This window comes from Martes martes (genome assembly GCF_963455335.1).
Source record: "Martes martes genome assembly, chromosome: 15".
NCBI classification, from domain to species: Eukaryota; Metazoa; Chordata; class Mammalia; order Carnivora; family Mustelidae; genus Martes; species Martes martes.
The window spans coordinates 33,642,272-33,660,928 of record NC_137903.1 but is presented as its reverse complement, the minus strand read 5'-3'; the positions used below and the strand labels follow the sequence as shown (position 1 = coordinate 33,660,928).

The window sequence follows — 18,657 nt, the reverse complement described above, 5'->3', positions numbered from 1 at the left end:
ACTGTCTTGATGATGACAGCTTTGTAATAGAGCTTGAAGTCTGGAATTGTGATGCCACCAAATTTGGTTTCATTTTCAACATTCCTCTGGCTATTCAGGGTCTTTTCTGGTTCCATATAAATTTTAGGATTATTTGTTCCATTTCTTTGGAAAAAATTGATGGTATCTTGATAGGGATTGCATTAAATGTGTAGATTGCTTTAGGTGGCATAGACATCTTCACAATATTTTTTCTTCCAATCCATGAGCATGGAACATTTTTCCATTTCTATGTGTCTTCCTCAATTTCTTTTATGAGCACTTTATAGTTTTCTGAGTATAGATTCTTTGCCTCTTTGGTTAGGTTTATTCCTGGGAATCTTATGGTTTTGGGTGCAATTGTAAATGGGATTGACTCCTTAATTTCTCTTTCTTCTGTTCTGTTGTTGGTGTACAGAAATGCAACTGATTTCTGTACATTGATTTTATATCCTGGCACTTTACTGAATTCCTGTTCAAGTTCTAGCAGTTTTGGAGTGGAGTCCTTTGGGTTTTCCACATAAAGTATCATATCATCTGCAAAGAGTGATAGTTTGACTTCTTTGCCGATTTGGATGCCTTTAATTTCTTTTTGTTGTCTAATTGCTGAGGCTAGGACTTCTACTACTATGTTGAATAACAGTGGTGATAATGAACATCCCTGCCTTGTTCCTGACCTTAGCGGAAAAGCTCTCAGTTTTTCCTCCACTGAGAATGATATTCACAGTGGGTTTTTCATAGATATCTGTGATGATACTGAGGTATGTACCCTCCATCCCTACACTTTGAAGAGTTTTGATCAAGAAAGGATGCTGTACCTTGTCAAATGCTTTTTCAGCATCTACTGAGAGTACCATATGGTTCTTATTCTTTTATTAATGTATTGTATCACATTGATTAATTTCGGATGTTGAACCAACCTTGCAGCCCTGGAATAAATCCCACCTGGTCGTGGTGAATAATGCTTTTAATGTATTGTTGGATCCTACTGGCTAGTATCTTGGTGAGAATTTTCGCATCTGTGTTCATTAGGGATATTGGTCTGTAATTCTCTTTTATGATGTGGTCTTTGTCTGGTTTTGGTATCAAGGTAATGCTGGCCTCAAAAAATAAAGCTAGAAATTTTCCTTCCATTTCTATTTTTTGGAACAGTTTTAGGAGAATAGTTATTAATTCTTCTTTAAACGTCTAGTAGAATTCCCCTGGGAAGCCACCTGGCCCTGAGCCCTTTTTTGCTGGGAACTTTTTGATGATTGCTTCAATCTCTTTACTGGTTATGGGTCTGTTCAGGTTTTATATTTCTTCCTGGTTCAGTTTTGGTAGTTTAAATGTCTGTAGAGTTTAAATGTCTGTAGGAATGCATCCATTTCTTCTAGATTGTCAAATTGGCTGGTGTATAGTTGCTCATAGTATGTTCTTATAATTGTTTGTATTTCTTTGGAGTTGGTTGTGATCTCTCCTCTTTCATTCATGATTTTATTTATTTGGGTCTTTTCTCTTTCCTTTTTGATAAGTCTGGCCAAGGGTTTATCAATCTTATTAATTCTTTCAAAGAACAAGCTCCTAGTTTCGTTGATTTGTTCTACTGGTTTTTTTTTTGTTTGTTTGTTTCTATTTCATTGATTTCTGCTCTTATCTTTATTATTTCTCTTCTCCTGCTGGGTTTAGGCTTTCTCTGTTGTTCTTTCTCCAGCTCCTTCAGGTGTAGGGTTAGGTTGCGTATTTGAGACCTTTCTTGTTTCTTGAGAAAGGCTTGTATTGCTATATATTTTCCTCTCAGGACTGCCTTTGCTATGTCCCAGAGATTTTGAACCGTTGTGTTTTCATTATCATTTGTTTCCATGAATTTTTTCAATTCTTCTTTAATTTCCTGGTTGACCCATTCATTCTTTAGACTCCATGTATTTGGGTTCTTTCCAAATTTCCTCTTGTGATTGAGTTCTAGCTTCAGAGCATTGTGGTCTGAAAATATGCAGGGAATGATCCCAATCTTTTAATACCAGTTGAGACCTGATTTGTGACCCAGGATGTGATCTCTTCTGGAGAATGTTCCATGTGCACTAGAGAAGAAGGTGTATTCTGTTGCTTTGGGATGGAATGTTCTGAATATATCTGTGATGTCCATCTGGTTCAGTGTGTCATTTAAGGCCTTTATTTCCTTGTTGATCTTTTGCTTGGATGATCTGTCCATTTCAGTGAGGGGGGTGTTAAAGTCCCCTACTATTATTTTATTATTGTCGATGTGTTTCTTTGATTTTGTTATTAATTGCTTTATATAGTTGGCTGCTCCCATGTTAGGGGCATAGATATTTAAAATTATTAGATCTTCTTGTTGGACAGACCATTTGAGTATGATACAGTGTCCTTCCTCATCTCTTATTATAGTCTTTGGCTTAAAATCTAATTGATCTGATATAAGGATTGCCACCCCAGCTTTCTTTTGATGTCCATTAGCACAGTAAATTGTTTTCCACCCCCTCACTTTAAATCTGGAGGTGTCTTTGGATCTAAAATGAGTTTCTTGTAGAGAGCATATTGATGGGTTTTGGATAAAACTTATTTTTAAGCCACTGTATGCTCTTTTGACGTTTCCAAAGAAAAAAATCCTAAGTCATACATACACACAGGAGTTCACAATGTATTAATTAGAATGCCAAAAACATGTAGGGTAAGGGCTGGGGAGTTCTGTAAACAGAACTACTTTTGAGTCACTTGGACCTACGTTAAACTAAATTAGGGGCTCCTGGGTGACTCAGTTGGTTAAGCGTCTGACTCCTGATTTTGGCTCAGGTTGTGATCTTATGGGTGGTGAAAGTGAACCCTGCCTCAGGTTCCTGCTCAGCGGGAAGTCTGCTAGAGATATTCTCTCTCTCCCTCCCAAATAAATAAATAAATCTTTTAAAAAATTAAATGAGAAGCCAATTTAATGGGAGGAGCAAGCACATGTGGCTGCTTTGTTTATTGGTAGGTAAGTATTACCAAGTGTTTCCAAAATATTTATAAATGAAGAAGGAAAGAAATGAAAATATTACCTTTACACTCAGGAGGGTTACTACTCCATACACCATTGCCAGAACAAATAAGATTACTCTCTCCAACAAGTGAATATTCATCTGGTCCATTTGAAGGATTACAACTGTAAGTTACCACTTCATTATATTCAAATTCATCCTTCTCACTACCGGTATATTTTCCATTTGGTATTTTTCCAGGTGGTGGACACATTATCCCTTAGAAAGTGGGGGGAAAAAAAAAAAAGAGGACACAAAAGGCAAAAGGAAAGGAAAAGATTACAATAGCATTTGTGAAGACCTATGAATTGCCTTCAATAAATTCATTAACATATGATTTCTACAAGCTAGGTGTAACTCCAATATTCATTTAGAAAAAGGTTTCTGGGGGCACCTGGGTGGCTCAGTGGGTTAAAGCCTCTGCCTTCGGCTCAGGTCATGATCCCAGGGTCCTGGGATCAAGCCCCGCTTCGGGCTCTCTGCTCAGCAGGGAGCCTGCTTCCTCCTCTCTCTCTGCCTGCCTCTCTGCCTACTTGTGATCTCTGTCTGTCAAATAAATAAATAAAATCTTAAAAAAAAAGAAAAGAAAAAGGTTTTAGTGAAAAAATATATTATCCCAAATTCAAACCAGTAAGGTAGATGTGAACTTTAATAGAACTCATTTTCTTAAATACCTATATAAGATACCTATGAAATACCTATGTTTACCTGGAAAGCCATTTTAAGTTCTCATTATAAGAGATGCTGACAATTTATAAATAAAATCTTTTAAAAAAGAGAAATGCTGAGAATTTAATGAGAAAATATGCTTGTGACTAAAAATAAAACTCAGGGCTGAGAAATGCTTTATAGTTTATAAATATACTTGACACTTGAACAACGAAGGGGTTAGAAGAACTGATCCCATGCATAGTTGAAACTCCCCATGTATCTTTTGACTCCCCCAAAACTTAACTACTAATGGCCTACGATTGACTAGAAACTTTATCAAGAACATAAAGAGATGATTAACACACACTGTGTATATGTACTATACACTATATTCATACCATAAAATAAGCTAGAGAAAAGAAAATATTAAGAAAATCATAATGAAGAGAAAATACATTTATAGTACTGTACAGTTAAAAAAAACCACATATAAGTGAACTCGCACAGTTAAAATATGTGTTGTTGAAGGGTCAACTGTATATCCATTCACTGAATCGGTAGTTTACAGTATCAAGATACTATTGTCTGTTTTCACTTTCATCCTAATGAGTCTACGGTGAAATTATCCAAATATATATAAATTGTGTGACAGCACAATAGACTGAATCCACACATCTTCCTTTAAGCCGGATTTTGAAGAGATCTGCCAAACTGTGAAACAATGCCACTACTCTCTTTCCTTTGGAAAATAATGCTTTTTTATAAAAAAATAAAATATGTGGCATATATTGACATGCATTGAGCTTACAGTTCTTAAAAGTGAATTAATAAATATTTATTTTAAACACTTCTTTTATTTCCAATATAATGACTATCAACAGACCTAACCACATAAAGCAAAGTGCATTGTGGTTTCTAATTTTAAAGCATAAAGGGATCCTAACAACAAAATTTTAAGAACTAGTGCTCTAGATTCTAACGAAAGAATATACTTACTTATACATAGTGGGGGATCATCATTCCAAACCACTTTTTTTTCATCAGTAACAGAAATTACACAATATAGAATACTTTCTCCACGTAGCTGATAACTGAATGAGAAAAGAAAAAGTTATTGGATTCTTTAGCAGTTAACAAGAGGTATATAATAATGAAAAAAATTTTGGTTGTTTGTTTGGTTGTTTATGCTATAGTAGTTTGCTGAAGATATTCTTTAAGTGACATATAATGAGAATGCTGACCATATTTGTAATTTAACCAAAGAGTTTCTGCTTTAAATATACATTGGCCTGGATCAAAGATGTCCAAATAAATCTGTTCTGTCTCTCAGTCTGGCCACTTTGCTATCTCCAGCAATCACCTTACACATTCATTTCTATGCATATGCTCCTGACTTTTTTTTTTTTTTTAAGATTTTATTTATTTATTTGAGAGAGAGAGAGAGAGCACAAGCAGAGGAGAGATGCAGAGGGAGAAGCAGACTCCCTGCTGACCAGGGAGCCTGATGTAGGGCTTGACCAGGGGAATTAAACACAGATTTGAGCACGCAGAAGAAAAGAACCGGCAAACTGGAAACTACTGAGCAGAAAGAGAAAAGACTATAGAAAAGTACACAAGCAAAGGGACTATTGGGACACCAATAAGCAGACCAAGATATACACTGTAAGACTCCCAGAAGAAGATAGAAGGGCACAGACAGTATTTGAAGAAATAATGGCTGGAAACCCAAATTTGATGATAGATATGAATATAAATATCTAAAATGCTCCAAAATTCCAAGTAAGATGAACTCAAAGAGACCCACCCTAAGACACATAATAATCAAACTTTTAAAAGACCAAGAGAGAGACTCTTGAAAGCTTGAAGGCAGAAGTGAATCATCACCTACAAGGGATCCTAAATAAGATTATCAGCAGATTTCATACCTGAAACTTAGAGGCCAGAAAACAGTGGGCTGACTGAATATTCAAGGTGCTAAAAGAAAAAAAAAAACCTGGCAAACAAAATTCCTCTATCCAGCAAAACTGTCCTTTGAAAGCGAGGGAAAAATTAAGGTTTCCCCAGTAGAGAAAAAATCTGAGGAGTCTGTAACCATTACACCTAACCTGCAAGAAATGTACAAAGAGGGTCTGCAAGGTCAAATGAATGGACACTAGAAAGTAACCTGTATGAAGCTGTAACCTGAAAGAAGCTGTATGGATAAATAAGGATCTCACTAAAGGTAAATACTTGAGTAATTATAAAAGCTAATATTATTGTTAACAATGGCTTATAAGTAAGATTTTTGTTTTCTATGTGATTTAAGACAGTAATCTTTTAGAAGCAAATAGATTATTAGTGTAGAAGCTAATATTACAATTATTGGTATAGAGATCAGTATGACATCAATAAGCAAAAGGGGTGGGGATGAAGCTGTAAATGAACAGTTTTTGTAATTTATTGAAATTCAAACTGGAGTGCTAGGCCTGCAGAATGTTAACTGTAGTCCCCACGGGAACTACAAACAAAACAGCTATAGAATATACACAAAAGGAAATAAGTGAGGAATTTAAACATAACACTACAAAAATCAACTACACACATAATAAAACAACAATACAGGAAATGAGGAACATAAAAAGCTATAAGGAATATAGAAAAAATAGCACAATTTCAGAAGTGTTTCCTTGTCAGTAATTACTTTAAGTGTAAATGGATTAAGCTCTCCAAGCAAAAGACAGAGATCAGTAGAATGGAAAGAAACACATTATGCAACTATATAACATCTACCAGAGCCTCACTTAAGCTTCAAAGACACATGCGGGTTGAAACTGAAAGGATGGACAAAAATATTCCACACGAATAGTAACCAAAAGAGAGCAGGGGTGGCTATACTTCAGATATAATAGACTTTAAATTAAAAAACGATTACAGGAAACAAAGGAGGACATTATATTAGTAAAGGTTAAATATTCAAAGAATATAACAATTACGAACATTTATATATGCCATGACATAAATAAATATGAATCAAAAACAGAATTAAAGGGGGGACTACACATTTCTCATACAGGTATTTCTATACTAATAGTTGGAGACTTCAATACTCAACTCACAAGAATGGAAAGACAACTAGAAAGAAGATAAGGAAAATAGAGGACTTCAACAACATAATAAGCCAACAAGATGACACAGACATATATAGAGCATTCTACCCAACAACAACAAAATACACATTCCTTTTAATTGCATATGGGTCACCTCCCAGGACAGTCATAAGCTAGGCCACAAAATAATAATATGTATTATTATATTAATAACATGATCAATTATACAATGAATAGTTAATAAGATAATCATGTTAGGCCACAAATTAATATTAATTAATCAGTAGATTTTAAAAGATAGATATCATATCTGGCCACGATGGGATGAAGTGAGAAACCAATATTAAAAGGAAAACCAGAAAATTCACAAAATTGTGAAAAATAAACAACACGCTTTTAAACAACCAATGGATCAAAGAAGAAATCAAAGGGAAATGAGAAAATACTTTCAGGTGAATGAAAATGAAAACACAGCTTACCAAAACTTATGGGATGCAGTGAAAGCAGTGCTAAGGGGAAGATTTATGACCATAAAGGCTTACTTTAAAAAATGAAAGATCTGAAATCAACAACCAAACATTACAACTGAAGGTATTAGAAAAGAAAAACTAAACCAAGGTAGCAGAAGACGTAAATGCCAAAGACTAGATAGGAGATAAATAAAATAGATGAGAAAAACAATACAGAAAATCAACAAAACCAAAAGTTGGTTTTGTGAAGATCAACTGAATTCACAAACCTTTAGATAGATGGACTAAGAAAGAGAGAGGGAAGACTCAATTTATTGAAATCAGAAATTTAAGTGGGAAGGTTACTATCAACTTTACGGAAATAGAAAATATAATAAAATATAATAAAAATATATTACACTCTGAACAAGATTATGCCAGCAAACTGGGCAACCTAGATAAATAGACAAATCCCTGGAAAGACAAAGCCTACCAAAACTAAACCATGAAGGAACAGAAAATACAAATAGACTTATAACTAGTAAGGAGATCGAATCATCAATCAAAATTCTCCCAATAAAAAAAAGGCCTAGACCTGATGGTTTCATGGATGAATTCTACCAAACATTTAAGAACTAAACCTATTCTCGAACTTTTCCAAAAAATTCAAGAGGAAGTCTTCCAAATTCATTATGAGATCAGCATCAACATGATACCAAAACTAGACAAAGGCACTACAAGGAAATAAAGCTACAGACCAATATCTCTTATGCACAATGATGCATATATCATCAAAAAATACTAAACAACAAAATTCCACAGCATATTATACACCATGAACAAGCAAGATTTATTCTTGGGATACAAGGATATTTCAACATGAAAAATGATCAGTGCCATACACCACATCAGCAGAACGGACACAAACCACATCATCACTTCAAGTGATGCAGAAAAAGCATTTGACAGAATTCAACACTCTTTCATGATAAATATACTCAATGAAGTAGAAAGACAAGAAAACTATCTTAAGATAATAAAAGCCATTCATAAGAAACCCACAGCAAATATCATATTCAATGGTGAAAAGCTGAAGGCTGAAAGCTTTTCCTCTAAGATAAGGAGTAAGTCAAGGATGCCTGCTTTTACCAGTTCTATTCAACACAGTACTGGAAATTCTAGCCATAGCAGTTAGACAAGAAAAAGAAATAAGACATCCCAAACATCCAAACTGGAAAGGAAGAAGTAAAATTATCAGTTTGCAGATGATGCGATCTTCTCTATAGAAAACCCTAAAGATTCCACCAGAACAAGAGTGTTAGTAGCATTAATAAATGAATTCAGCAAAGTAGCAGGATACAAAATCAATATTAAAAAAAATCAGATGCAGGGCACCTGGGTGACTCAGTTGTTCAGCATCTAACTCTTGATTTGGGCTCAGGTCATGATCTCAGGGTTGTGAGATCAAGCCCTGCTTCCAGCTCTCTGCTACAAGTGGAGCCTGCTTAAGATTCTCTCCCTCTCTTTCTGCCCCTTCCCCCCTGCCACTCACATGCTCACGTGCTCTCTCTCTCGCTCGATCACTCAAAAAGAAAAGAAAAAGACACATTTCCATATTGTCCTCTAGGTGAAAACTTCATAAATGCCCAGTATCCCCAATATATATTATTAAAAGAGCCCTACAGAATAAATGCTATTAGGGGCACCTGGGTGGCTCAGTGGGTTAAAGCCTCTACCTTTGGCTCAGGTCATGATCCCAGGGTCCTGGGATCAAGCCCCGCATTGGGCTCTCTGCTCAGCAGGGAGCCTGCTTTCCCCCACCTTCTGTCTGTCAAATAAATAAATACAATCTTTAAAAAAAAGAAGCTACTTAAAAAAAAAAAGTCATCATTGTTAATGTTTACAGTATGTTTATAGTAAATATAGTATGTATTATAGAATTTTCCTTTTCTTCAATTTATATTTCTTTCTACTAATTACACATCTTCTCAGTTTCAATAAAAAGCCCGAGACTTGTTAGGCTATAAGTATGACTTGTCACATAAAACGAAAATGAAGTCAACTTTATGGGAATGCTTAAGAGAAGCAGAACAAAAAATGGAATTAGTAGTATTTATCTTATTTCCAGTAGGGAACAACTTACCCCTCATTACAAGAATAGTGAACCTGCGAACCAAAGGAAAAAGATGCATTTACAGCGACTACCCGACCATTTGCGGGTTCTCCTGGATTCTGACATTGTTTTCCTAAAAGAAAATTTATAAATTCATTGTTTCACAATGAATTCAAAACATTTCAAAAGATTTAAATGCTTAAATGTTTAAATTAGCCTATTTCATAGCAATTTCAAAACATTTAAATTAAAATCAAAATTTTACACTGCTCTTCTGAATTCAGGACAGTGTTACTTTCTTTCTTTGACTATTGTAAGGCCAAACTTAATATTCACATTTAACCAGGTAACCAACTGCCAAGAAAGATTCCCTGGGGATTTTTCAAAACCTGAAAAGCTACACTGCTATCTAAAACCTACATTCACATGAGAAAATAATCATTGTGTTAGTGCAGTATGCAACCTAAAATACGTGAAATCTCTAGAACAAAAAACAAAACAAAACAAAACTTTTGTACCCTTACCTGTACAAGCCTCCTCGAGAGGTGTCCACATGTTATTAGGCTGACAAACGGAAGACATGGGAAGAGGAGGTACAATAGGCTTGTATCCTGGTCGACAAACAAAGTATACTATGTCCCCAGGATTATAACTGGGTTTAGTAGCATTTGGCTTCATAAACTCGAATCTTGGAAGATCATCACAGGCATCTAGGGATAAGAGAACGAGAACGTGAAAATGAAGTATTTTCTCTCTTTCGCCAACCAGGGACCATGATGTCCCAGCAGATAGGTAATACAGAATAAACGGAAAGATCCTTGGCAAGATTTTAAATGATTCTCCCAAGCTTTTACCCAAGTGGTGATAGCAGTTGAGTCTGTGCCTTGCTTATTTTCAGTAACGTCCTACTAGGTGATGAATTTTCTTTCAACAATCAACTGAAGAAACAAAATGAATGGTTTAGGTCTAACAATATATGTAGATAAATATCCTTTCCCACTTTTTTCTAAATTCATGTCAAAACTCGCCTCCCCTTTGAGAAGCCTTCTAGAGGACACAGCACCTGCTCCAATGACTCTCCCATAGTCTGAAACATACTAATGATAACCCGTCACTTCAGGCTCAGTCTCCTCGTTGCAGAAGGCAAGTATCTAGAGGCCAGAGATCACAGGTCTTCTTTTTCTACTCACTCAGTATCCAGTGGGTACTTCAGAAATGCTAGAGTATCAAGTGATTATTAAATAAGCATTGTGTAGTTCACAGATCAAGATAAATATGCACAAACTCTTCCATGTAAGACTTCATTTCATGCTTCATGTAAGTGAACTGAGCTTCTCACAAGTGAACAGATGCCAGTCAAATATCAAAATTTACCATGAAAATCCTTACAAGAAAAAAATGTTGCTTTGGGGGCACTATTTTAAATATAATTTCATCTTCCTCCACTCATTAATGGATCCCACATTCCTTCAGCTAGAAATTCTATATAATTCCATTCTAGATACCAATCCATTACATCATTAGAAATCATGGAACCACCAAGAAAGAATTAAGCAACAGCATGCCCCTGACTAAATAATACAAGTATTCCTTGCTTTATGCAATTTCAGTAACTATTCTGAAAGCAGATAAAGAAGACAGAATTCTAGGGGCGCCTGGGTGGCTCAGTGGGTTAAAGCCTCTGGCTTCAGCTCAGGTCATGATCCCAGGGTCCTGGGATAGAGCCCCACAACGGGCTCTCTGCTCAGCAGGGAGCCTGCTTCCTCCTCTCTCTGCCTGCCTCTGCGATTACTTGTGATCTCTGTCTGTCAAATAAATAAATAAAATCTTTAAAAAAAAACCCAAAAGACCTAGAGTTTAAAAAAAAAACAAACAAAAAAAAAAGAAGACAGAATTCCAAATATGACTTTCATATAGAGTAATCTGTTTGGGAAAAGAAATGTCAGTGGGATGGTTTATCCATCCAACTAATTTGAAGTATTTCTCTTCCTCGCATGTGCAGTTATATGACATACTTTAAAAAATATGCAGAGTTTACAACTGGCTCTGTAAGCTTTACACACTATAATAACTGTGCCCAATATTACACTATTTCACAATAAACTTACTTCTCTTTCTCAGGACACTGATGTTTTTTATCCTCTGGCTACTCTTCCTTCTCTGCCCAGTTGGATAATGTGACGCTCCGAATGGGTTGCTGTGAGAACCCTGGTTACTACATTCTGCACATCCCTGTGAGGGAGTGTGCACACTCCCATGACCTCATTACTACTGAGAAGAGCTGTCCTAAATCCTGGTCTCCATGCATGACCTCTAGCCCAGGGGCCAGCTGTTTGTATTCAACTGCCTCCCCACATACCCCACATGCTATCCATACAACATTTAAAAAAAAATTTTTTTTAAAGATTTTATTTATTTATTTTGGACAGAGAGAGACACAGCATGAGAGGGAACACAGGGAAGGGGAGCGGGAGAGGGAGAAGCAGCTGGATGCAGGGCTTGATCCCAAGATCCTGGGATCATGAACTGAGCAGAAGGCAGATGCTTAACGACTGAGCCATCCAGGCACCCCATCCATATAACATTTTGAAGCCAAAGTGTAGACTCTTGATTATTCACACTCACACAGGTCCAGCAAACAAGACAGATGAGTTCTTAAATTTTTAATTTCTCAATAATTAACATGCAGTATTGTATTAGTTTTCAGGTGTACCATATAGAGATTCAACAATTGTATATATTACTCAGTAATCATCACAATAAATGTGCTTTTAATCCCCTTCACCTATTTCACCCATTCCTTCCCCCACCCCCACCTCCCCTCTGGTAATCAGCAGTTTGTTCTCTAAATTTAAGGGTCTGTTTTTTAGTTTATCTCTTTTTTCATTGTTCATTTGTTTTGTTTCTTAGATTCCATATATGGGGGTGCCTGGGTGGCTCAGTTGGTTAAGCGTCTGACTCTTGATTTCAGCTCAGGGCATGAACTCAGGGTCATGAGATCAATCCTTGCATCAGGCTCTATGCTAAGTGTGGAAGCTGCTTGAGATTCTCAATCCCTCTCCCTCTGCCCAAACCCTCCACCGATGCTTTCTCTCTTAAAAAAAAAAAAAAAAATTCCATTATGTGCATGAAATCATATGGCATTTGCCGTTCTCTTACTGACTTATTTCATTTGGCATTATACCCTTTAGATCCATCCATGCTGCCGCAAATGGCAAGATTCCATTCTTTTTCATAGCTAAGTAATATCCACTCTGTGTGTGTGTGTGTGTGTGTGTGTATAAACATATACACATCACACCTTCTTCTACCCATTCATCTATTGATAGGCCCTTGGATTGCTTCCATATTTTGGCTATTGTAAATAATGCTGCCATAAAAACAGGGGTACATATACCTTATCAAATTAGTGTTTTCACATTCTTAGGGTAAATACTCAGTAATGACATTACCGGATCATGTGGTAATTCTATTTTTAAATTTCTAAGGAACCTCCATGTTTTCCACATGGCTGTACTAGTTTGAATTCCAAACAACAGTGGAGGAGGAGGCATTTATCCACATCTTTATCCTTTTGATTTTGCCCATTCTGCCAAGTGTGAGATGATTTGCATTTCCCTGATGATCAGTAATACTGATCAACCTTTGCATGAGTCTCTTGGCCATCTGTCTCCCTTCTATGGAGAACTGTCCATGTCTCCTGTCCATTTTAAATTAGATTATCTGGGTTTTTTTGTTTTTGTTTTTTTGATGTTAAGTTGACAATTCAAATGCCGATTCCATCTCTCTAATTCTACCTTTCCCTCCAGTTCAAACCACTGCCATTTCTTCTCTAGAGTGCTACCAGTGTTTCTGAACAGGCCCCCTTAGCTACCTCGCCACCTTTCATTCACCTCATGCCGGAGTCATGCTGATGGACACAGTGACCAAAGCTCATCCAAGTCTGATACTTTTCAATGACTTCCCAACGCCCTCGTGACAATGTCTATCATGTCTGTCTATCATGGCCAGCAGTCTTGTGAAGCCCATCATTACCGGGACTCTGCTCACTCTTGCATCCTATTCTCAAGCCCTATTCAATTCCTGGCAGTGTCCATTAAATAACCTCAATTATGTCAACACTCCAGACCTCCCTGCCTCAATTAACTTTAGCTTTGACCAGAGACCCTGTATTCCTCCTACCCTCTTACCCACTCATGCTTCAGTTTCAGCTGACAGGCCACTTCTTGTGGCTCTTGACATGTGTCATCAAAAAACCGTGGTCAGTTTCCTCATGATCCACATTTACTTTGTCCACAGACTACCCCACAGTGGGGATCGTTATTGTCTGTGCTCTCTACCAGACTGTTACCTTCTGAGGACCATGGGGGACACCTCACTGCACCTGTAACACCGACCACCAGAGCTGAATGAGTGCCGCTGTCAATTCCACACACTATCTTAGACCAAAGCTCACATCCTTTTCTGCTCAGCCAACTTCTTCCAGAGATATCAACAAATCATAATTTTTTTCTTTGTTGTTTTACACCTGTCTTCAACTTTTCTCATTGGTTGAATGATAGCTCTTTCCCGTAATCAGGGTATTTGATTTCTTTGATGTCAAAATATTTACGCTTTCTTGTTTCATTTTGGGCCCATTCTCCATTACTGCTATTATTAGAAACAGCATTTGAACATTACCAAAGGACAACTCCAAATAATGGGGATTTTATTTTTTCCCAAGTACGGTAACTGAAGACTCTACGTCTTTTTTCTTAAAACAATAGTGGTGATAGTATTAATAATTTTAGAAATAGCAAACGTTCAACACTACCTGTACTATTATTTTAAGTACAATTTAACTTGTCTTCATACTTATCCTCCGGGTTGGGCACTATTGCCCCCTCTCTAAGATGGGCCAGCTAAGGCACAGTAGGTTAAGTCACTTGCCCAGGCCAACATCTCCAGCAGCCAGGCCGCCTGCTTCCACTACAGACACCGCTTCTCACCACACTCACCTGAAACCCTCCCACGCTTACACTAACACCCTGCAATGCCGTCCTCAAGAAATGGTCTTCTACTGAGTCTGGAGAAATTAAAGGAACCCCGGTTTAGATTTGCTGTGTGCTAAGTCAAACAAAAGGGCTCAAGTGCCCTGAAGGGACAGATAACAACATCATGCCTGAATTTTAACTATGGGGATGGTTCATTCCTCACTATCCTGTTGCTTTTCGCAGTGACTGGCTCCGTGTTCTAGTCCTTGACTTTTCCCTTGCCTCCCTTGCCCTCCAGCTGCCACGCCGGGCAGCTCCATGGTCCTTGGGAGCCCCCAGCCGTGTCAGAGCTCTAAGCCTCTGATCACACTGCTCCCCTCTGCTCTGAACATCCTTCCTTCCTGCTCAGCTGCAACCCCCACTCCACTCCCGTCTTCTTATACTGAATCCACTCAACTACTCCTCTAGCAAGCACCGTCTGCTTCCCCCGGGAGGCAGTGCCCAGTGGCTTCCTCTTGGACTGTCCTCCGCATGGATCGCTCAATCACTATCACGGGTTTCTGTGTTCAATAGTTCCCCTGGCCGATTCCATTCACCCATGTGGCCATAACACCAAGCACAGCATGTCCCTCAGAGGAGCTGGGCAAAACCATCTGGCACTCAAAGGACCACTGGTGTCCAACAGGACACCTCGCTGAAGAATATACTGGGATGCACCTAATACTGAAAAGCATCATCTTTAAGCTTTGGCCAGAAAGACCTGGCCACAGGATTTCTTCTGTTGCTTAACTCCCAGGATTCTGGTGACCTAGCAACTAACCAGATAAGGACTGCTCTCTTTGCATCATAACCTGGAGAGTAAGAAAGTAAGAAACTACCCTGTAAACACTTAATGGTCTATCCTGGCTTCATCCACCAGAGAAAAAGAAAAGACCTAAAAGAGACACCACTCACAGCAGGAGATGGTGGGTTTTGTCTCCAAAATGCAGACCCTTTCTAGAAGAGTAAGACTTGTTCTGAATTGGACGAATGTTGGCTTCTACCATCTCATGCAGCTGGCAACTAACTACCTCTGAGATGGGAAGCCTCCAGGCACAACGCTGCCTGCTTACAAACCTGCTTCCGGGCCTGTGAGCTGCTTCAGAACTGAATGTGTATTCTAGTCCCGTATTTTCCCTGACCGACATAAGGAGGCTCATTTGTACTTTCTCTAATTTCATACCTATCCTGATTTTACCTTTGAACTTTCAACTTGGCCTTGTGTTTCCTTTTCTGCATTTTTAAGTTTTGCTACCTTCCGTGTTGCACCTCAGTCATTTTATTTTCTCTCTTCCAAACAACATTCAACTGTGAGCTCCAAGGATCATCTAAACTTGATCCTTTTCAAAACATTTTTTGGAAACAAACAAACAAACAAACAAACATTTTTTTGTTTTCTTTTTATTGCCCCTGGCCCTTCCCCACGCTACTCCCCCCACAGAAATGAACTTTTTCATGATCGGGAACAAGCAACATTAGAGTACGGTGAGCTCTGCAGACTCTACAGAACAGGGAAGACAGAGCCTCTGTGATGGTCAGCTTCCCCTGACTTAGCTTAGGCACGGCAGGAAGGCCATCCTAAGGACAGGTGTTTAAAGAACCTTCCTCCTGGAAGCGGGAGGACTTGTTTCCGGCACTCTAAGCCCCAGCTTCGTTATATTATGTATTTAATTTATATTATGTATTTATATCTATATAATTATTATAATTCATTTTCTGGTACTCAATATTTATACAAGAGCGTTGACACTGGGCAAAAAATCGCAAATCTGTAGCCGCAAGTGTGACAAGACAGAGAAGCTCTCTGCATTCTCGTGGGGAGAGCGGAAAACAGGTTTGCAGGGGTGACTCCCAGTCAGGGGGGATTAGGGCTGGAGCATGTGCGTCTGTCTGACATAGGGTGGTCAGAGAGGGGCCTCCTGAGAGGCTGACACCTCGACTGAGCTTGAGAGATAAGAAGGAGCCAGAGGAGAATGTTCCAAGTCTGAGGGAATAGTAAGTACAGAAGCCCCACAGAGGCAGAGTTTGGCCCACCAGGGTCCCCTAGTGATTGGTAAATGCTATCAGAGGAGCAAGCTCCTTTCCCCCAAAGCCCTTCTTTTGGGTTATAACGTATTCACGAGCAGTATGTTTGGTCTGCCACTCCTGATAAATTTTAGCAACTATTTCTCCACCGCCACTGTGTGCCTGGCACTGGGGTTCTCACAGCGAGCAAACGTGTCTGCTTCTATTTGTGTGAGTGCAAGCAGATCAATAGTGAAATCAGGATCATAAAAACAGACAGTTTTGTTATCACTTACCAGTGTATCCTCAGGACCCAGTATAGAACCTGGCACATACAAGGCAGTTATGTGTAGAATGAATGCTACTAAAGAAAGCAGCATATAAACTGTATACGCAACAGGATCCTAGAAATAACTTGGGCAGAGAAACACAGGTGTAGATAAAGACAGAAATATACCGAAGTACTGAAAATGGTCGACGCTTCATTGTAAATGTGTTACACAACTAGCATGTCTTTTTAGCATGAGCACTAATTCTTATTCAGCGAAACAGGAAACAAATTTATTGGGTGGGAATCTTCAGTTTCCGTTAATGGGTGTAGGGGAAACCAGAATGACATTATATATCGGTTATTTCTTACTCATTTGACGACAGTAAGCTACCAAAGCTTTTAAAATTAATTTAGAATTCCCCTCAAATATGGCCCACCCATAGGAAAACAATAGCAAAAAGCCATTGGGTAATGGAATCGGATAATGTCTCTTGAATGTTAACAGGAAGATGATTCTATATAAAGAAAAAAAAAAAAAGAAGAAGAAGAAAGAAAGAAAGAGGAACACCCTGCAAACCAATACCAGTATGATCTCGGAAAGCGAGGAGACTTGTGCCCTTAGACACAAAAAGCAGGGTGTGGCCTTCCCAAACCTTCTAAGCCCCAGGGGCCCGCAGCCCACTCGCTCAAGCACTGCGCAGCTACACTCGATTCGCAGCCCCCAAGCACAGCAGACGGTGAGCTTTCTTACCCCACACCACATCCATACCACAAGCCTGGTTAGTTCCTTAAAGCACAAACCCGGTAACACCCAGCCCGGGGTCTCCCAGCCCGGCACAAATAACGCCCCTCTCCCCAGTGCCATCACCCCGGCAAGGAACACAGGAAAACCTCCCACGGGCACACCGCGGATCCTAGCAACAACCACACGCACTGGGTACGGAGACCTAGCAGTGTCCCCAGGCCCCGCGTCCGCGCTCCCCTGCCCCAGGTGCCTCCGCCCGGAAGCACACTGCAAGCATTCGCTGGGGTCACAGTTTCGCCCCGGGAAAGCACAAGCCGCGCCCAACACCCTCCCGGCTCACTGTCCAACTCGGCCCAAACCTTCAGCTCCCGCACCACAGGGCCTCCACCCCCTGGGTACCCGCAAAACACGACTGGGGCCGCCCCAGCACCGCGCCTGTTCCCGACCACCAAACAAAGCTCCCGGGCCCTGGGGACCCGTCGGCCTGCTCCCCGACCCGCTCCAGCTCGCCGCGGAAGCGCGCACCCCCTCCAGGCTCTTACCCGAGGGCTTGGGTATCAGGAGCACTGCGGCCATCAAAGAGATCCCAAAGCAACACAACAAGGAAAAGCGCTTCTCCAGACAGCAGGGATGGGCTGCGAGCGGCGCGCAGGACACCGTCATCTTCCCGGAGACCAGCGGGAACCTGAGAGTCAGCCAAGCGACACTCTCCCAAGTCGGGGAGAAGACGCAACAATCCCCAGCTGCCCTGTGTCAGGTGCCAGCCGCCAGCCGCGGGGGCGTGGCCTCAGCGCGTTTTGCGCGGAAGTGGCTCTCCTTCCCGACCTGGGCGGGGCCTGGGCGTGGGGCCCCGCTGACCTCTGGGACCTGGCGTTGGGAGGAGAGGGTCGGGCCGCTGGGTCACAGAGCTGTTCGGTCCCCTCCGCGGGCGCCAGGCGGCCCTGCGACGATCCCTTGCGCACTGACCCGCCGTCCCCGGCGGCTTGCGGGGCTCGGCGGGCTCACCGCCCGGACTCAGGAGGGTGCGAAGGGAAGCAGAGCTGGCGGGGTCCTCTTTGTCCCTTCTCCGGAACCGAACGCCTCACTGAGCGAAAAGCACAGCGACCTGAAACTAGAAACCCAAGGCCAGGCAGCGGGTCGTCGTGGGGCCGCACCCCTCGCGGCTGCTGTGTGTCTTGGGGCCTCCGAGCTGCCCGGACTCCCTGGCCCTTGTTTCAAGTTGGCATGAGTCGGGCATATGGAGGGACAGTACTTGTGATTTGCGGGGCTCTCAGCATCTGCTCTGGGATCCTCTGGA

At 40.3% G+C, this 18,657-nt stretch overlaps 1 protein-coding gene across 10 annotated transcripts in view; it reads right to left on the bottom strand.

The window, feature by feature from the left end:
• Nucleotides 1–18,143, bottom strand: part of LOC308355543 (membrane cofactor protein-like) — a 43,047-nt gene extending 24,904 nt beyond the window's left edge. For 7 of the 10 annotated variants that reach the window (XM_080823861.1, XM_080823859.1, XM_080823862.1 and 4 more), the window contains exons 1-5: nucleotides 17,903–18,141; nucleotides 9,853–10,038; nucleotides 9,359–9,461; nucleotides 4,677–4,771; nucleotides 3,051–3,248 (exon numbers count right to left, since the gene is read on the bottom strand). In XM_080823861.1, coding sequence (XP_080679987.1) covers nucleotides 3,051–3,248; nucleotides 4,677–4,771; nucleotides 9,359–9,461; nucleotides 9,853–10,038; nucleotides 17,903–18,023 — 703 coding nt within the window. In that variant the 5' untranslated portion in view covers nucleotides 18,024–18,141. Of the gene's footprint in view, nucleotides 1–3,050; nucleotides 3,249–4,676; nucleotides 4,772–9,358; nucleotides 9,462–9,852; nucleotides 10,039–17,902 lie in introns of all 10 variants that reach the window. The other 3 variants (XM_080823868.1, XM_080823866.1, XM_080823860.1) reach the window with 1 other exon arrangement.
• Between the last annotated feature and the right edge of the window lie 514 nt (nucleotides 18,144–18,657).